Source organism: Protomyctophum bolini (genome assembly GCF_963924005.1).
Source record: "Protomyctophum bolini genome assembly, chromosome: 1".
In the NCBI taxonomy this organism is placed as follows: domain Eukaryota; kingdom Metazoa; phylum Chordata; class Actinopteri; order Myctophiformes; family Myctophidae; genus Protomyctophum; species Protomyctophum bolini.
The window spans coordinates 40,575,224-40,596,015 of NC_137862.1; the positions used below are offsets into that span (position 1 = coordinate 40,575,224).

The following is a 20,792-nucleotide window of genomic DNA, read 5'->3' on the forward strand; positions in this document are numbered from 1 at the left end:
TAGAGAACCAGTAAGCGAGAAAGAATTAAATGGAAACTCCAGCTGAGCAGCTATAATATCGACCTGTGTGTGTGTGTGTGTGTGTGTGTGTGTGTGTGTGTGTGTGTGTGTGTGTGTGTGTGTGTGTGTGTGCGTGTGCGTGTGCGCATGCGTTTCAGCATCTCCTGGCGGTTCCAGTAGAACAGGTCTTGAGAGACTTCCAGTGAAACAACCATGCATGGTTGACAAGTGGAGAAGAATGCGTTTGTGTGCCAATCTGTGTGTTGTTTGCACGCACGTGTGTGTGTGTGTGTGTGTGTGTGTGTGTGTGTGGTACGTGCGCGACTGCGCATGCACCTGTGTGAGTGTGGGCAGAGAGCACGTGTGCAATTATTTATAGATTGGATTGTTTATTTATAGATGTTTAGTACTGTATTGTATCTTGTTCTGTTATCTCGCACTGCACATTATTTCATAGCATTTTACAGTTCTGCTGACAGCAGAAATGGACAAATACGTAAACATCAAATGATGAAAGTTATATGCGTGGATGTGTTTCACCAGTGATGCAGACATCGATCTGCGTGAAGGATGATGCACATCTCGCCGACGTGGTTTTCGATCTCATGCAAGTCTAGGTGGCTGATTTCCCCACACCTAAAACATATCAGGTACTATAATTCAACTAGAAGATCATGAAGTTGTGGCGTCTCGGTCCGGGACCGCGCGCCACGGCATAGCCACCTCGGGGAGAGTGGGAGAGAGACGGGCAGAGTGAAGCGTTGCCAACGGCAACGAGGGCGGGTCCTGGAAGGGAGGTACATCCCAGCCCGGCTCCTCGTCGGCCTTAATGGGACACCGGCTGCGCGACCACACCCAGGCAGCTTAAAAGTCTCTGTCCTCTCCGGCGCACACTCTCAGAGACTCTCCCGAGAGACAGGCTGGCGTGCGGCAATCCGGTAAGACTGAACCATGCAGATTGCCCCTCCTATTAATATACCAGTTATGAGCCCGACGTTAACTTGATGCGATGTCAATACTAACTCTGTGAATCTCATCTCTCAGGCTCACCTACCCATACCTGAAAGTGACCGCTGGGCTCTGGAAACTAGAGGCATAGTGGCTGGGACACCGGAGTGTCCCTAGCCCCCCCCCCCCCCCCCGATGAATGCTGTGGGACAAGGTCCCCAGCCTTAATAAACAGAAGGAACTTTATTTGATGACCATGCTCTGACAAAGCAAGAGCCACTGAGTCAAAGCCCCTTTCCCTAGAGTGGGCGAGCCTATGAGTTAACCTTTTTGTGATGCGAAAACAAATAAAAGTGCCCTTGCTTTAGCACTCTGAACTTGAACTCTGTGTGTTTTTTGGTCCGGTGAAACAGCTACCCCACAAAGTATACCTGGTTTTCACCTTGGCACCACCCACCTGAACTTAACACAATTTTTGCTAAGGACGTGTATAGACGTCCTTTCTAGTCAAACCGCAGGAGGCCTTGTGTGTTGGCCTTGGCCTTGGCCTTACACGTCTTTAGATTTTTTTGGTTGGCCTTTCCTTCTGCACCTTGTGTTTTGTGCATGCGTGCTGCCGTTCACTTCCTTGTTTACGGCTCTAGGGAGCTCTCCATGGTTTTGACGAAAAGGACAATGTCTTCATTTCTGACTTCAGCATGCATCCTGTTTAGAATATTAACGCTTCTAGAGATACTTTAGCGTGACCAGCGTGAGGTAAGAACAGAACATTATGGCAAAAAGTACAGCACCCTATCTTAAAAAAAAGCAAAGTAGCCAATTGGAAAGCTCAAAATGTGTCGCTTCGCTATTGTGTGACGCTGCAGTATGATCAAGTATATACTGTACTTCCTAATTTAACATCTCGTGAAAATTGCCGGTTTATTTTTTATTTAATTTTTTGGACTACAGTATTTTTAAGCATTTTGACAGTTCATGTGATGACGTGCATATATAGTACACATATACATTACATGAAATCAATACTGTTGGGTAGAAACCTGTTATCTCCTAACCTCTCTAAATGAATGCCCTGGCCTACAGTATGTAGATTCCAATAGCATAATTTTACCCATTAGACCTGAAGCAGATTCTAAAAATGTTTTCTTAAAAAAAGAAAAAAAAGAAATGAAACATGGCTGGGACAATATCCGCATAATGAGCTCAACTCATTATTACCGTTAACTTTAGTTAATGCAACTTCATCAGGACGTTGAATTCCTGATGAAGATCTTGTGATCTCAACTTTGGGCAGTAAAAAAATTATTCCAAGCTGAGCGTGCAGACTTTGTTCTGCACACTTCCTTTCAAAAGGTTGAAAGGATAAAAGGTAAGCTTACCATAAACACAATAATCATTGTTAGTTAACATCACCGACTGTCTTTCAGCCTGTAGGCCTATGCTCAAGTGCTTCTGGACTGGAGAAACTCAACTTTTTAGTCACTTAATTAATTTTGCCACACTTAGGCTGAGGCAATTTTCTGCATGTATGGAAAAGAAAATAATTGGTGTGAGCAAAAACATCTAATCTACTGACATTCGTCAACAATGGTGTAAAGTGATGCAATAACAACAACAAATGTTGCTTGTTTGTTTCTCTCTCTCTGCATTATTTTCGACTGTCTTCCGAGTTGTTTAAAGGGTTTAAAAATGTTACGTTTAAAAGAGCCCATTTCTTCTGTCACAGACTTTAGTTTGAGTTGAGTTGTGTTGGAAAAAACTACTTTTAAACAAGTTCACGGCTGGTGGGGTGGCAATGACAAAGAGGTTAGTGGGTCGCCACTATTTTCTTGTTCTATTGATAACATTTCCGATTCATCGTATAAATGATTAAACACACTGTTTAATAGACTAAAACTGAATATTTGTTCTTATTACACAGCTTATTTCAATGCTTGATTCTGATTGGTCAATCGCTGAATTGAGCGGTGCATGTGTTATTCCTTGAAAACAGACTGCTCCGCTCTAAAACAGACTACAACAGCTGTCTAATCAAAGCCTCGGAGCACCTGGCTTCGCTGCTTGGATTGAAATGCTGTATCCAACATGACAGCCATGTAAACAAACACACAATATAATTGACAGCTAAACATTGCTCTCAAGAATGTTTTTGAAAACATTTGAAGCGAAAGAAAGACGATGCAGTAATCGGAAATTGATTCCATTTGATCAACACTCACTTTCTTGTTTCCAAGCCGATTCATTGCACTCTGTGGGGCCAACTTGGAATACTTTCATTACCGTAAGCAAGGACATAGGCCTACTTTGTTTTGTTGTCCCTTTTGGGTCAAATATATTAATTTATACAGTAGCCGTGTAATAAGCGGGATAATGTATGGCTGGGTGGTCATTGTTGATATATAAATCACCCCCTCTGTGATTTATCTATAAACAATGACCACCTAGCCATACACTATCCCTTACATAATCAATTAAATGGATTACTTTGATTTATTGTTATATAGATTTTGGCCACATCGCGACGCATTGTGAGCTTGTAGATCGGCTATTTTCAAATTATTTTTTTATATATTTGAAAACTTGAAAAGGGACATTCTGCATAATTAGTACTTTCTACTTTTGGTACTTAAAATACATTTTGATACCAATACTTTTACTCGAGTACATTTTGAATTCCGGACTTTTACTTGTAACGCAGTAGTTCTACATTGGAACAAAAACAAAATCGCATGGATGCACCTGGGAAGTATCCTCAGTGATATATCCCAACCTCATCTGGGTTTTGGGTCTGTTGAACATCATACCCCTCACTCAGGCGACCCAGCCGGGGTTGATCAAGTCCCGACTTACGTCCCAGTAGCTACCCTCGATCAGTCCCATTAGGGCAAGACCAGGGCCACACAATCCGTTGGAACTAATCCGGAGCTACTCTGCCGGGACTGGGAGGTATACAGTACGTTTCATTAGTGTATCTTACAGTTAATAACACAATGTTCTCTTCTCATCACTCCCTCAGCCTCGGCGCATGGAAGGACTAGGCTCTGTGGTTTTACTCCTGTCCGGACCGCTCCTACGTCTCACCAGGTCCAATTCCTGCTCTCACCAGGTCTGGGACCTGTGCGGTGCACCAGACTCCTGTGTGCGTGCGTGCGTGCATGTGTGTGTGTGTGTGTGTGTGTGTGTGTGTGTGTGTGTGTGTGTGTGTTATACCTCTGCAGACCGGTAGCGGGCTGCTCCACTGCCCGTTGAGCCTGCACTGCGCACGTGCATTTCCGTGGAGCGTGTGACCTCGGTTGCAGGTGAAGTTAACGACGTCGTTGAGGTTAAACTCGCTGCCGTTGGTCCGTCCATTGGCCGGGTTGCCCGGGTGACCACAGGTGATGGCTGAGGGAGTGATGAGAAGAGAACATTGTGTTATTAACTGTAAGATGCACTAATGAAATGTTTTACTTAAGTTAAAGTATCAATACTGCAATGTAGAACTACAGTTACAAGTAAAAGTCTGGAATTCAAAATGTACTTGAGGAAAAGGAAAATAAAAGGGGAAAAAAGAAAGAAAGAAAACATATTGGCATCATAAAAAGTAGAAAGTACTCATTATGCAGAATGCCCCGTTTCAAGTTTTCAAATGTGTAAAATTATTTTGAAAATAGCAGATCTACAAGCTCACAATTTGTCGCATCGTGACGCATTGTGAGCTGAAGAGGTTCTAATGTATGTTTTGTGATAATAATCAAAATCTACAAACAACTAGTAACTAAAGGTTTCAAATAAATGTAGTGGAGTAAAAGTACAATATTTGCCTCGCAGTCGAAGATGTAGTGGAGTAGAAGTAAAAGAAATACTAAAGTAAAGTACACATACCTTTACATAATAATCTAAAACTAGAATGTGAATGGCATCTATATTTATAGTAGCATGAGGGCTATTTTGTCAAACTTTGTAAATTGTTCACAGCGGTGCAACGCACATCGGTCCGTTCCAGGTGCCAACCAACAGTAAAGTATTCCTTTATGTTCGTACGGCATAATATTACACATGAACTGCAATCATTATGAAATGAAAGACTACTCACGGACACAGACAGGCGTGGCTCCTGACCACCGATGATCTTGCTGGCAGATTCTGACTGATGTACCAATTAGCCGAAATCCCAGCATGCACTGGTACACCACTGTATCACGGTAACTGGAACCATCTCCACTGATGTGGCCATTGACAATAGGGTCTGGAGAATCACAATGGCCTGCTACAATAGACAAGATCATACACACACAAACAGAGCTTTTACCCTCAACTATAGGCTTTTTACCTGTGCTCGTCGGGCACCGGCCTACTTGTGAACGATGAAAGTTGAGAACAATGAAAATCGGGAATAGCACCCGTTTTAACCGTCTGTCGGTCTGTGTCCCTTTTGCTCATATATGGAGCTCTCTAAATCCGTCTTTCTTTGTCCCTTTTTTTGTATAATTTTTATCAAACAAAAATTTCAACCCATTTTTTCACGCAGTGTCAATTATCTAATGTAATCATGGGCGCTACACTTCCTCTGCCAACCTGGGTGGGAGGCAGCTAACTGACCTCATGCTTCCCAGTATTTGTCCCTTTTACGTCCATAATCTATATGCAGATCTCTGATGTTATCAGTATGGGCATATATTATATGGGCCTGACCATATACAGTATGGGCCTTTTCTGGCGGTTCTGGACAACTGTGAATCAATAATCCGACAATCCAAGGGCGGGCGCTACCCTCCCTGTGTTGGTGTGGAATGCGTGTGTCTAATTTAAAGTCCATGGGGCTAACGGTTCTCGAGTTACGTGGATTAAAGACGTACGGTTTAGGGGTGGATTGGCCGGGAAAACTGTGAGGTTCCCAGTTCAATCCTTGCATGGTTTCCTCTACCATCGATGTATGAATGGGTGAATGTATTGCACACATCTATGTTAAGAGCTTTGGACAAAAACGCTATATAAATGCACTATTAACCATTTAAAGGCACATTTTCATATGTATACATACGCACAGAGATTCAGTGCATTTATTGAAAGATTTATATATAATTAGTAGCTTTAGTATACTGTATGGTACGAAAAGGTAGGCTTTTAGAAGACATATTTTATCTAACTGTACCACAATGTATGGTTGGTAGTACACATTCTACTGTGCCATTTGGAGCCCCATCAGATGAATGTACGTTAACAAAACTCAACTTTACAACTGCATAGCAGCTCAGCTATGAGTAGGTTAATGGGTTTTGCTAAGAGGTCATAATATTGTCTCATATCTGTTAATTCAACCACCCAGTATTATACTATCAGGGATACTGGCTGCTGCTAAACAAAACAAATTGTGTCTCATTTAGATGAAGCCCCTTATGAGATTTCATTCATCCACCCCATTTAATCTGTTAGCATAATGGCCATTATATATAGTATATATTCTCCATCACAGGCCACAGTAGGCTTGAACGTGCATACCGAGGGGAAATTGTACAGTATGAGCTATCGCCATCCCGAATCAGATTAGATTTATTTGGGCCAACCGGTGCAACACCACTTGCGTACTGCTGAAGGCTCACTCATTACATAGACTTGGCTGGGTTTTGGTGGCACTCACCTAGACACCTGGTCTCTGCACCACTCCACAGGCCGTTGGCACCGCACTCCCTAACATGCGATCCCACCAGCGTGTAACCATGGTTACACATGAAGATGGCAGTCGCCCCGAATGTCGTCAAGGTCCCCAGCTTTGTGCCAAAGGCAGGCGAAGGCAGCTCGCCACAGGAGATGACTGATGAATAAAATGAGAGTTTAGAAACAAAGACAATGGGAGTTATAAAGTATAATGATTATGGGTCTCCTGGTACAATTCTAGACTAAATAACCACTTCAACTCAATTCATCAATTCATTGACCGGAGTTCTCCTGGCCTAGGGGTCTGTTCTTTTTCCCTCTAGACCAAATCTCTTTGCCAAAAGTAGCCGCTCAAAACGTGTTGCATAGCAAACTTGTACTGTAGATAAGTTTTTATGTTAGCCCAAGCATATGGACACTAGCATTCGTGTGGTTAAGGAAATATAGGCCTATATTGTGTACAGTATGTAGCACATAATAAAAATAAATTAACCAATTTTTTTGGACAGGTCTGTTATCTGTCATCAAGCCTAAGAGTGGCTGCCGAACAGCACATTTTTAAACCAACTTTAACCTGGCAAACATATTTTGGGCATGTTACTGTTCAAAAATGTTCAAAACTAGCGTGAGTGTAGACTCATTCTGTGTCCATTTTTAACACTGAAAGTGTACAAATGGGTCAATTTGGGATCTAACTTTCAATCATTTCACTGTACTCTCTTCAAGGACTCTCTGGGGGTCCCCGGATCAGATGTTGAGAACCCAGCCTCACGTAGCCAACCTTCATCTACCGTTGCAATGCATATTACCCTAGGCTGGTCCCTCTCAATTGTGGGAGGACGCCAAAATGGTGACGGCCAACCAGATTCGTCTGGAACCAGGCTATAACCAACCAATCAACACTGAGAGGGAAGGGACTAATATCCATGCAGTGATATCGCTACGCGAGGCTATTGAGAACCAGATTGAGTGATGTAGCCCAGTGGTTCTCAAAGTGGGGTCCCGGGAATCCCAAGGCATCCTAAAACCTAACCTAAGGTTTTCTGAAAACATTCAAATTCTTATTCAAAACATTTTGCTATATGAGACACAGAGGTGTATGTGACACAGAGGTTAATCCAGGTCTAAATGGGGTCATTCTTTCAGGAGTCACGGGGTCTGCAGCGACTCTGAGAGTTTCCAAATGGAACCAATACTCACTCTTGCACGCCGCCGGATCCTGCGCTCCTTCCCACGTCCCGTTGGCGAGGCAGCGCAGCGTCCTGCGGCCCACGCCTAAATAGTGTCCTGCCGAGCACTCCAACATGACCATGGAGCCAAACTCCTCCGGCCAACCAGAGAGAAGATGGTAGGTCATGTGATCGGTCAATACCCCCTCCACACTGGGGCAGTGGACCGCTTTGGAAGATAGTAAAAAAAACAACAAACAAACAAACGATTATAATTACTAGACCTTACCCGTTCTGAATATATGAACACCAAATGATGTACAATGTGGGTAATGTGATGTAATAGATCCCATTACTGGGAGGGAATTGTCCTGTGTCGCTATAGCGCACGTAGGCTACGCTATTGTAAACCTAGCGGATGTATCCCCCAAAAAGCATGTTTTTGCAATAAACGTACAATTTGCACCCCCTATGGATGAAAACGGAATTGCTTTGGGCTATCCGTTGATTAAACCACCCTCGACATGTGAATACAATTTGGGGTGGATTGGACATTCCGAAACAGGCCCATCCCACTAACTTTGGAAGCCGCTTACAGCCGAGCGACTATGACAATTCTGCCTGCGGTTTTGTAATCGGATAGGTCCAGAGATCATGTGTACCATTTTTGTGAGATTTGCACAAAAGCTGTAGGTGGAAGAGCAAAAAGTGTTTGTTTTTGTTTTTTTTATCCCACGATTTTGTAACCCATTTTTCACCCCTGTGTCAATTATCTAATGTGATCCTGGGCTCTACACACCCTCCGCCAGCCTAGTCCCCATATATGGGGGACATGGGCAGAGCAACGGACTTCCTTCATGCCTGACAGGGGGGAGTTTCCCTGGTTGGATGTAGCTCGTGGAAGGAACACGTTATTCCAACCAGTTCCTTTCCCCTCCATCAGGCGCCCCGGCTGGCCAGGGGGAGGCAGTTTAGAGACCAGGATTACTGCATGTTTTTTTGTGAGGGTACCTAACCTAGGGGACAAAGGGAGAACATACAAACTCCACACAGAAAGGCCTTTTCGCCAACCCCGCCTCGGGTATGGGCACTGATGACGCAGAGGAGAGAACGCGCCCCAGCGCCCACAGTGTCTCCAGCGGGAATTGAACCCAGGACCTTCTGTGAGGCTACAGCACTACCGACTGTGCCACCGTGCCCCCATCTCAAATGTTTTACTTAGGTAAAAGTATCCATACTGCAATGTAGAAATGCTCCGATGCAAGGAAAAGTCCGGAACTTGAGGTAAACTAAAAGTACAAAAGCATTGCCATCAAAATGTATTTAAAGTACCAAAAGTATACGTACTCATTATGCATAATGTCCCATTTCATGTTTTCAAATGTGTAAAAATCTTGAAAATAGCCGATCTACAAGCTGCGTTGTGTTGCGACGCATCTGGTATTTATTATTGTTCATTTTGAAGAACACCTTATGTCGAAACGTTAATCTACAATAAAGTCTTGACTGGGAGATTCTTGAAAAGTTACAGTGCGCTTCTATTATTCTTTACAGAAGTACACAAAAATATTATTACTAGGTCAAAATGTGATAATAATTTGCTCATTTTATTTAGAATTTTTGGTCTATTTATTAAATCAATATGGGACTCATACAAATGAGCTAAAACAAAAAATATGTTTTCACCCTTTTAGAGCATATCTGTGGTCATAATTGTTATAATTCATGGACTTAATGCCATTAACCATGGCTTGATGATTGTATATTACTGCATCAGAGGGACTGACTGTATGTGCAATATGATATCTACATCTACATCTACAAGCTCACAATGTAGATCAGCTATTTTCAGTTTTTCTGAGTGGTGCAACAACCACTCCTATAGACAGCTATGTGTGTGGCTGTGTCTGTACCTGGCTGTGTCCGAGCACGGAAATAGCGTTATAGCGTTTGTTCAACACCAAGTGTCACTGTTGCACCAGTACAGTACAGTACAGTACAGTACAGTACAGTACAGTACAGTACAGTACAGTACAGTACAGTACAGTACAGTACAGTACAGTACAGTACAGTACAGTACAGTACCACTCACTTCAGACGGGTCTGATTTTTGTATAATAATTAAAATCTACAAAGTAACTAAAGTTTTCAAATAAAAAAATAAATTAACTTAGTTCCACTTTACACCACTGGCAAGAAGGAAAACAGTGGCGTGTCGTGCTGTGTAAACCTACGTAGACATCTGGGGGGCGTGGCAGCGTTGCTCCAGCTGCCGTCCTCCAGACACAGCGCTGTCACGGTCAGACTGGGATCCAGGATGAAGCCGTGGTTACACTCGTAGGTCACCTGGCTACCCACCGTGTACTGGGACCCATGGAAGCTGCCGTTGCCTGGTGACTGGGGGAGTCCGCAAGAGACCGCTGAGAGAGAGAGAGAGAGAGAGAGAGAGAGAGAGAGAGAGAGAGAGAGAGACAGCTGAAGAGAGACATTTTCAATCAAACTGCTATATAGTTTCAAGTTCTCAAGTCAGGTGAGACTGTGAAGTTACACACTGGGGACAGACAAAGGGCTTCATTCACAAAAGGCGTTGGTAAATGTCTACTGTGCTTTACCGTATCCCTGCTCCTATAAGTAAAGACCAAGATCAGATTAATGCAAAACACAGTAAGTGCATTACTTAAGAACGCCAACGCCATTGTACATGTCTTTATTAAGGCTTTTCAGGGCCCTGGACTTCTTGGACCACACTTCACCTCTCCCAACACCTCCCCACACTAAACTGCTGTAGTACACAGTTCCAAAATATGCACATGCTGTATCCAAACACGCCGTTATGTCACAGATCATATGTGTGTCATCGTCCGTGGAGTGTCATAATGTTGGCATAATAATTGATGCCTACAGATTTAGCGGAGCAGCGGGTGAGTCAGCTACAGAGTAGTGTCGCGTAGCCAGACAACTATTCCACATAGTTATTATCTCTGATAAGCAACAGCATGCGTGCGTATACCCACAGCACAAGAACCCTGCCTCTCATAAGATGCAATGGAAAAGTTCTGTGTAAAAAATGCCCCATCAAACTTTTAGATGCTGTTTTTCTCCCAGTGTGGAGGAAGAATGATTAGGATTTTTATTGTGATCTCTCGCTCTTCAAATATATAATCCTTGGTTTCTGTTGTGTTTGAGCAATAATAGTAATTCAAATCAGTTGTCCTCAAAACCACACCTCCAGTCGCTGTCATAAGAACGGGATGTGTGCTCATGATCACGGCAGCAGAGCCTGTTTGTCCACGGCTGCACACGCACCTGCAGCCCATCAAGTATAATTTATGCTTCGTCCCACGATGGTGTCGCGCACACAGACCTCTACGCTCACAACAGTCGCATCCGTGATGCGATGTGAGCTTGTATATGAGGTGTTCTCTGTGCGCAATACTGTTGCGCTTTGAAGTATAAATAAAACATGCTAGTTGAGAACAAAATAAAGAGAAAATCCGTTCTTATATCCCATTGAGTTTCTATACCTTGACATAGAGGCGCTGGTATATCCCACTGGTACAGCCCGTTGGGGTGGAGCGTGCAGGTGGCATTGCTGGGGCCCACTAGACGGTAACCGTGGTTACAGTAGAACTGTAACCTGCTCCCATGGCGGAGATTAGTCCGGTTGACCACGCCCCCGTTGGCTGGCGGATCGTTAATGCTGCAGTAGACAGCTGGTCAGACAGAGAGGATACAAATACACAGGAAACAAGGATGAATTAAGAGCATAGATGAATTGTAGAGGGATAGAATCACAGTAGGCTGACAGGAATTGACAAGACCGTCGGGATCGGGAGTCGAACCCGCGGCACACCGCCAGACTGGATTACCAGCCAAGGTGCATGGACGGCTGAGCCACGGCCCAGGCCAATCAATTGATCATTAACAACATGCTCTGCCCACCCATCTGACCAGTATCAAGCTGCCCTGACCCGGTTGTATAGGAAGCACTGAATTAGAGAAATGGGACATGGAATTGTTAATGCGTGTTGAAAACGGGCGCAGTACGTAGTTCAGACAAGTCATTGGTCCGACAAATGACAACCCAGACAACCCAGACGCTGGTCCGACATGCGGATGAATGTCGGACTAATGCCCTGTCTGAAAAGCGTCCACCTCCTGTTGAAAACATGGCAAAATGCATTCGTTTCTGTGGCAGAAATGAATTGGCCAAATTAGTTCCTCGTCTGCAAGTGAGCGAGGGGGAGAAAAAAAATAGTTGGGTGCAGCCAAGCCTTCGTTAGTAATGTGCTCCTCAGTTGGGCAGCAGCTCAGCGCAAACGCTGTCAAAGTTATAGAAGCAGAAACTGCTGGAGCATGAAGAACACTCTAGAAGTTTGATTACTCTCACTTTCTTTGATTGCTCTCCCTTTCTGCCATTTTGTCAGGTACTCGCCATTCTTTAGGTATGCGGTCTAATCTAACTTGGACTCAGGGGGGGTGGACGCCTCTGCCTTGCATAGTCCCCAGTGAATAGGCAGGTTGCTATTCACTGGTAACCTAACTTTGGTGAAAATATCAGAAGGTGTTGTAGGCTTGGATTTTACTAAAAAGCCCCCCTTTTAAAATACAACACACGCACACGCATGCACGCACGCACGCACGCACGCACACACTTCCCTTCAGCACCATGCAGTCAAAAAGGCTGGTTGGCTGCTGCTGCTCAGTTCAGCACCATGGACAGAGTCACTACAGCTTACATTATACTGCGTTCACACGGAAGATGCAAACTAGAAAAAGTTCCCCCCTTGTGGACGCTATAATAGGCCAATGTGAAAAGGGTGCCACTTGTTCTTACACCATTGATGGCAATTGGATGATTTGAGGTATTTTGTTCCAAATATGTTTTGCAAAGATTCAGTTGGTGGTGCTATAACAGGCCAATGTGAAAAGGGGGGGGATGTATTCCTCAGCCTGGGTAGGAAAGTCTGTGAAATATTTCACGTAAATTGCACACTGCGTTCATGATTTGAGGCTTTTTGTTTCAAAAGGGCCAATCCTGCAAACTTTGAAAGCCAATGTTAGCCAAATATCGCACAGATCCATCTTGAACACATGACTATAGAGATAGTGTGTAACGATTTGCGGTATTTTTGGACAGAATCTTGAGGATTATAAATCATATCAAAAAATATCAAAAAATGTGCTTTTCAAAAGTCGGCCTCCTCGTTGGCATCCAGGGACTGTATGTGCAAAATTTGGCATCGACCGGGTTAGCAGTGACGGAGATTAACTGTTCACAGACGGACACACGGATGGACGGACGGAGTGCAAAACATACTCTCTGCCTTCGACCTGGAGACAAAGAAGCAAATATCCTAAAACCAGCTCAATGTTTTTGTAGCTTTTGCAGCAGCTACAAACATCGGATGTATCTTTGTATCTTCATGTCGCTGGCTTCCATTGACAATGAATGGTAGACAGTATCTTTGCATCAACTGTGTGAACAAAGCATTAGAGACACAGTTGACATACTGGGAGCTGTCCTGTCAGCACCATGGACAGAGTCACTACATCAAGCAGGGCACTTGGCTATTTTTAATACAAAAAAAAGAAAAAAAGAAAAACATGAGACCAATCACATTTTCAAATATTACCTAAGTCGAGTTGTTGTGAGCTTGTAGATCAGCTATTTTCACAACAAATAATGATAAAAATAAAGTAAAACTAAATGTAATGCCTACAATTCCAAGTATATATATTTTATTGATTGATATTCACCAATTGTGAAACTGTTTGACATCTTACATCAGGTTTCATCAGATGTCTAACAGGTTTGCAAAAAAAACTTTTTAAGTGGACTGGACAAAATCATGTTCTCAACATTGGCCAAGTCTCACAACATTTAATCATTACAATCGACCCCAACAACGATTTGCTCTCACTGCAAAGCCCAGAGGCTCGGTGGGGGGTGCTGGGGGGGGGGGGGGGGGGGGGTGCGGTGGGTGTGAATTAAAGGTACATGTCCCTGTATGCTCCATCTCTGTTACATACAGTGGTGTAAAATAAGTAGGCTAAGTACATATATTTAAGTACAATTTTGAGGTATTTGAACTTTACTTGAGTATTTACAATTTACAATACTGCTAATTCTTCTACTCCACTACAGCTCAGAGGCAAATATTGTAATTTTGCTCCACTACATTTATGTGAAAACTACTAGTTACTTTGTAGATTTTGATTATAATTACAAAACATACAGTACAGTAACAACTTTAGCCTATACATTTCGGCCATTTGAAAATAGCAGATCTACAAGCTCGCAATGCATCACGATGCAACACATTGTGAGCTTGTAGATCTGCTATTTAAAAAAGATTTTCATACATTTGAAATGAGACATTCTGGATTCTGCACAATGCGTACTTTTACATTTGGTACATGTTGATGGCAATACTTTTGTACTTTTACTCAAGTAGATTTTCAATTCCAGACTTTTACATTACTTGTAACAGAGTACTTCTACATTGCAGTACAAATACTTTTACAGTACTTAAGTAAAACTTGTGAGTACATTTTACACCACTGGTTACATTATCTCCGGTCCACACACATAATGTGCCTTTCCAACTCTTTGCACTTTCCTGATCTTTTGTGAAAATGCACATTTTCCTTCCCTGCAGGTTTTATTCACTGATTAGCCTAATGCTAATTATACTGCTTTGCTACTGAAAAGAAATGTCCAGCAGAGGAACTCTATCTATTCAGGGAATCTGACTAATTAACATATAACGCCTTGGCAAATGCTGCTCCCCTTTCTCACTGACGCTGTTCTGTTTCTGACAATGCACTGACAATCTACTGAACTGCTCTGTTTCTGACAATGCACTGACACTCTACTGAACTGTTCTGTTTCTGACAATGCACTGACAATCTACTGAACTGTTCTGTTTCTGACAATGCACTGACAATCTACTGAACTGCTCTGTTTCTGACAATGCACTGACAATCTACTGAACTGCTCTGTTTCTGACAATGCACTGACAATCTACTGAACTGTTCTGTTTCTGACAATGCACTGACAATCTACTGAACTGTTCTGTTTCTGACAATGCACTGACAATCTACTGAACTGTTCTGTTTCTGACAATGCACTGACAATCTACTGAACTGCTCTGTTTCTGACAATGCACTGACAATCTACTGAACTGCTCTGTTTCTGACAATGCACTGACAATCTACTGAACTGCTCTGTTTCTGACAATGCACTGACAATCTACTGAACTGTTCTGTTTCTGACAATGCACTGACAATCTACTGAACTGCTCTGTTTCTGACAATGCACTGACAATCTACTGAACTGTTCTGTTTCTGACAATGCACTGACAATCTACTGAACTGTTCTGTTTCTGACAATGCACTGACAATCTACTGAACTGTTCTGTTTCTGACAATGCACTGACAATCTACTGAACTGTTCTGTTTCTGACAATGCACTGACAATCTACTGAACTGTTCTGTTTCTGACAATGCACTGACAATCTACTGAACTGCTCTGTTTCTGACAATGCACTGACAATCTACTGAACTGTTCTGTTTCTGACAATGCACTGACAATCTACTGAACTGCTCTGTTTCTGACAATGCACTGACAATCTACAGAACTGTTCTGTTTCTGACAATGCACTGACAATCTACAGAACTGCTCTGTTTCTGACAATGCACTGACAATCTACAGAACTGTTCTGTTTCTGACAATGCACTGACAATCTACTGAACTGCTCTGTTTCTGACAATGCACTGACAATCTACTGAACTGTTCTGTTTCTGACAATGCACTGACAATCTACAGAACTGCTCTGTTTCTGACAATGCACTGACAATCTACTGAACTGTTCTGTTTCTGACAATGCACTGACAATCTACTGAACTGTTCTGTTTCTGACAATGCACTGACAATCTACTGAACTGTTCTGTTTCTGACAATGCACTGACAATCTACTGAACTGTTCTGTTTCTGACAATGCACTGACAATCTACTGAACTGCTCTGTTTCTGACAATGCACTTACAATCTACTGAACTGTTCTGTTTCTGACAATGCACTGACAATCTACTGAACTGCTCTGTTTCTGACAATGCACTGACAATCTACTGAACTGTTCTGTTTCTGACAATGCACTGACAATCTACAGAACTGCTCTGTTTCTGACAATGCACTGAGAATCTACTGAACTGCTCTGTTTCTGACAATGCACTGACAATCTACTGAACTGTTCTGTTTCTGACAATGCACTGACAATCTACTGAACTGTTCTGTTTCTGACAATGCACTGACAATCTACAGAACTGTTCTGTTTCTGACAATGCACTGACAATCTACAGAACTGCTCTGTTTCTGACAATGCACTGACAATCTACTGAACTGTTCTGTTTCTGAAAATGAACTGACAATCTACAGAACTGTTCTGTTTCTGACAATGAACTGACAATCTACTGAACTGCTCTGTTTCTGACAATGCACTGACAATCTACTGAACTGTTCTGTTTCTGACAATGCACTGACAATCTACTGAACTGTTCTGTTTCTGACAATGCACTGACAATCTACTGAACTGTTCTGTTTCTGACAATGCACTGACAATCTACTGAACTGCTCTGTTTCTGACAATGCACTGACAATCTACTGAACTGTTCTGTTTCTGACAATGCACTGACAATCTACTGAACTGTTCTGTTTCTGACAATGCACTGACAATCTACTGAACTGTTCTGTTTCTGACAATGCACTGACAATCTACAGAACTGTTCTGTTTCTGACAATGCACTGACAATCTACAGAACTGCTCTGTTTCTGACAATGCACTGACAATCTACTGAACTGTTCTGTTTCTGAAAATGAACTGACAATCTACAGAACTGCTCTGTTTCTGACAATGCACTGACAATCTACTGAACTGTTCTGTTTCTGACAATGCACTGACAATCTACTGAACTGTTCTGTTTCTGACAATGCACTGACAATCTACAGAACTGTTCTGTTTCTGACAATGCACTGACAATCTACTGAACTGCTCTGTTTCTGACAATGCACTGACAATCTACTGAACTGCTCTGTTTCTGACAATGAACTGACAATCTACTGAACTGCTCTGTTTCTGACAATGCACTGACAATCTACTGAACTGCTCTGTTTCTGACAATGCACTGACAATCTACTGAACTGCTCTGTTTCTGACAATGAACTGACAATCTACTGAACTGCTCTGTTTCTGACAATGCACTGACAATCTACTGAACTGCTCTGTTTCTGACAATGCACTGACAATCTACTGAACTGCTCTGTTTCTGACAATGCACTGACAATCTACTGAACTGCTCTGTTTCTGACAATGAACTGACAATCTACTGAACTGCTCTGTTTCTGACAATGCACTGACAATCTACTGAACTGCTCTGTTTCTGACAATGCACTGACAATCTACTGAACTGCTCTGTTTCTGACAATGCACTGACAATCTACTGAACTGCTCTGTTTCTGACAATGCACTGACAATCTACTGAACTGCTCTGTTTCTGACAATGCACTGACAATCTACTGAACTGTTCTGTTTCTGACAATGAACTGACAATCTACTGAACAGTTCTGTTTCTGACAATGCACTGACAATCTACTGAACTGCTCTGTTTCTGAAAATGAACTGACAATCTACTGAACTGTTCTGTTTCTGACAATGCACTGACAATCTACTGAACTGCTCTGTTTCTGACAATGAACTGACAATCTACTGAACTGTTCTGTTTCTGACAATGCACTGACAATCTACAGAACTGTTCTGTTTCTGACAATGCACTGACAATCTACAGAACTGTTCTGTTTCTGACAATGAACTGACAATCTACTGAACTGTTCTGTTTCTGACAATGCACTGACAATCTACTGAACTGCTCTGTTTCTGACAATGAACTGACAATCTACTGAACTGCTCTGTTTCTGACAATGCACTGACAATCTACTGAACTGCTCTGTTTCTGACAATGCACTGACAATCTACAGAACTGTTCTGTTTCTGACAATGCACTGACAATCTACAGAACTGTTCTGTTTCTGACAATGCACTGACAATCTACAGAACTGTTCTGTTTCTGACAATGCACTGACAATCTACAGAACTGTTCTGTTTCTGACAATGCACTGACAATCTACTGAACTGCTCTGTTTCTGACAATGCACTGACAATCTACTGAACTGCTCTGTTTCTGACAATGAACTGACAATCTACTGAACTGCCAATAGACAGAAAGCATGCCAAAACATTTACCTATACCTGGAAGGAGCTAATATCTAATATTGCAGAACAACTTGGGAGCAATTTAGAAGAGTAATGAGTATCTGCTGCTGAGGACGGCAACCTTTGGAAAGTTCAACAAATAATGAGTCACGTCTTGTTTAACAATAACAATGAGTCCAAAGTCCCTTCACATGAATGATTTGAGAGACTATGCAACATAAAGGTCCCGAACCGACAGTGACGATATGTAAAGATGAAATATGAGCTTAGATGAACCATATGACCTTCAAGGAAGGCATAATGTGTTCTAAAGGATTCATCTGGTATAGCGCACTGCATGGGGTCACTACTGAATAAAGTGAAAGACTGTGTGTGTACTGTGTAGGATAACATAACTTTATACAATTGCCGCTATTGTGTATGTCCGATTTCAGATTGTTTCAGATTAGGCTCCTGGGATATGGTAAGTTGTAACACAATTCAGAGATACAATCATTTCTGGCTGGGTGTTCATAGGCTCATATCAGAGATACAATAATCATCCAAGTTTTATCGGCATAATGTGTGTGAGATGCTGAAACTCTGGAAGCATGCCTAGACATACTCATTAAAAGAATATTTAATTCAGTGATTTCTAATGGTTATCCCCTGGGTCGACAAATTAAAATGTTTTCAGTTATTTTAATTAACCAGTCATCATTGATATTGAAAAATGAATTATGATTTGATGTTCAGGACATGCAGAATTAAATGTCCATCATGTGTACATAAATATCGCTGTTGATGTCGTGACGTATATCATGCCCATTATTACCATTAGCTACTATAGTCCATAGTGCTAAGATTAATCAATCAATCAATCCAGATTGTAGTGTAGTGAATACAACATTGCTGTAGATGTCATAGACAGGCAGAAATTATACATACTGTAATTATACAAAATTATAGATGTATATACAGTATTGATGGATGGATGGATGGGTGGATGGATGGATGGATGGATGGGTACCTGAATATCGGATCTTGAATCCTCTCTTGTTGGTTGCATGGTCAGTGGACCAGCGGAGATACAACTGGTTGGTTTTAGATGTAAAGTTTAGTTGAGATGAATGGTTACCACTCAGTGCCACCAACAGGGGGCTCTGTCCTGAAGGACCTGGAAGCAGAACAATATTATGAGACAAGGCGTGTGCGCGCATGTGTGTATGCGTGTGTGTGTGTGTGTGTGTGTGTGTGTGTGTGTGTGTGTGTGTGTGTGCACGCGTGGGTGGCTCACAAGCTCACAACGTTATTATGTTTCCCCCAGAATATGGATACCAGTGTTAAAGTGCTTAAAGCCTACCGTCATGGTACACGGTCAGATCCATTATTGTCAAAAGTAAAAAATAGTTCAAGTTCATCACTTGCTCACGAGTTGTAATACAACGAATACAAGCATTTCACAACGGGTGCATCCAGATGCTAATGTCTGTTTGTTCGTCATGGAAAGGCTTGACAAGGTATATATTTGCAATATACAATTACAACTTTGGATCCTTGCCTTTCTTTTGGGAACCCCATTATCTTCTCCACTGCTGTGCGTAGTGAGCATACCCCTGCCCAGCTGGAGCTAGTCCCCAGTGCTGTTCAATGGCTGCCCACTGCTCCAATTAGTTAAGACGGATTCAATGTAGTTATGATGGGTTAAATGAAGAGCTTACATTTTCCCATGGGATCAATTAAGTATCTTACCTTGCCATGTAGGTGTGTGCCTCTTTGATTGCATGTGCGCGCATGTGCGCGCATGTGTGTGTGTGTGTGTGTGTGTGTGTGTGTGTGTGTGTGGCAAACCAACTGAATCTGTCCATCTGTTAACCCAATAAAATTACTCTTTCTGACATGATTACCAAATATGTGTCACCCACAATTGATTCCTCTGTAGTGTTTTACAAATATTCCTATGTGAAACCAGGAATGTTTCTATGCAATAACCACCATGCATTTGCAAATATAACCGCAAACCGCTTTTTATTCAAGTTTAGAGGAAGCTTACCGTAGTAAAACACAGTACAAGCAATTATCTATTCTAAGCTATACGTGTCATTGTTTTAATATTTTGGCAGTCTTTGCCATGTCCACAGGCTGGTTATCAGGGGCTTGAGGTGAGAAGTGTAAGGCTGTATCAGATTTTCAACTGAGTCATAAACAGAGTCACCACACTTGAATCGCCAGAACATGATTGATATATAATGGGTGTGGCTAGTGATTAAGGGCTGGTGCCAGGCTAGGCAGTCGATCTATTTGGAGGAGAAGGTGCTTCCTGTACCCATAATCTTTCTCCAGTGTTGGTAATATGGCGGACCGAAGGGTATGACCAATGTTGACTGTGAATAAGTTCATGTGCATGTGTTGTTTACATTCTGGACTTGTTTGGATTCAAGCATGAGTGTCCAGGACATCAGAAGCAAAATGGACTCAAATGTATTTTATTTACACAGTTTAATTTTAGTGTGTGCATGCGTGCGTGCGTGCGTTTGTATGTGGAGAAATACCATCAAAGATCTCCAGTTCATCAAACTGTTTCTCGCTGTGAAACATCTCAACATAGATGCTGATCGTATAACCTAGAAAAGAACACATTTTGGAGTCACAGGATTTCACGATATGCAATTACAAATAATTAGAACAAAAGTGAACATAATATACAAGCATGCACGCACGCACACACGCACGCACGCACAGCACAGCACAGCAGAGCACAGCACAGCACAAATACACATACTGAGTGA

At 42.3% G+C, this 20,792-nt stretch overlaps 1 protein-coding gene across 1 annotated transcript in view; it reads right to left on the bottom strand.

Annotated features, from left to right (window-relative positions):
• LOC308315110 (CUB and sushi domain-containing protein 1-like) overlaps positions 1-20,792 on the bottom strand; it is a 694,698-nt gene that overhangs the window by 45,455 nt on the left and 628,451 nt on the right. The window contains exons 50-57 of the mRNA XM_080762946.1: positions 20,556-20,627; positions 19,034-19,180; positions 11,279-11,467; positions 9,989-10,174; positions 7,786-7,983; positions 6,569-6,742; positions 5,024-5,197; positions 4,159-4,332 (exon numbers count right to left, since the gene is read on the bottom strand). Coding sequence (XP_080619072.1) covers positions 4,159-4,332; positions 5,024-5,197; positions 6,569-6,742; positions 7,786-7,983; positions 9,989-10,174; positions 11,279-11,467; positions 19,034-19,180; positions 20,556-20,627 — 1,314 coding nt within the window. The remainder of the gene's footprint in view (positions 1-4,158; positions 4,333-5,023; positions 5,198-6,568; positions 6,743-7,785; positions 7,984-9,988; positions 10,175-11,278; positions 11,468-19,033; positions 19,181-20,555; positions 20,628-20,792) is intronic.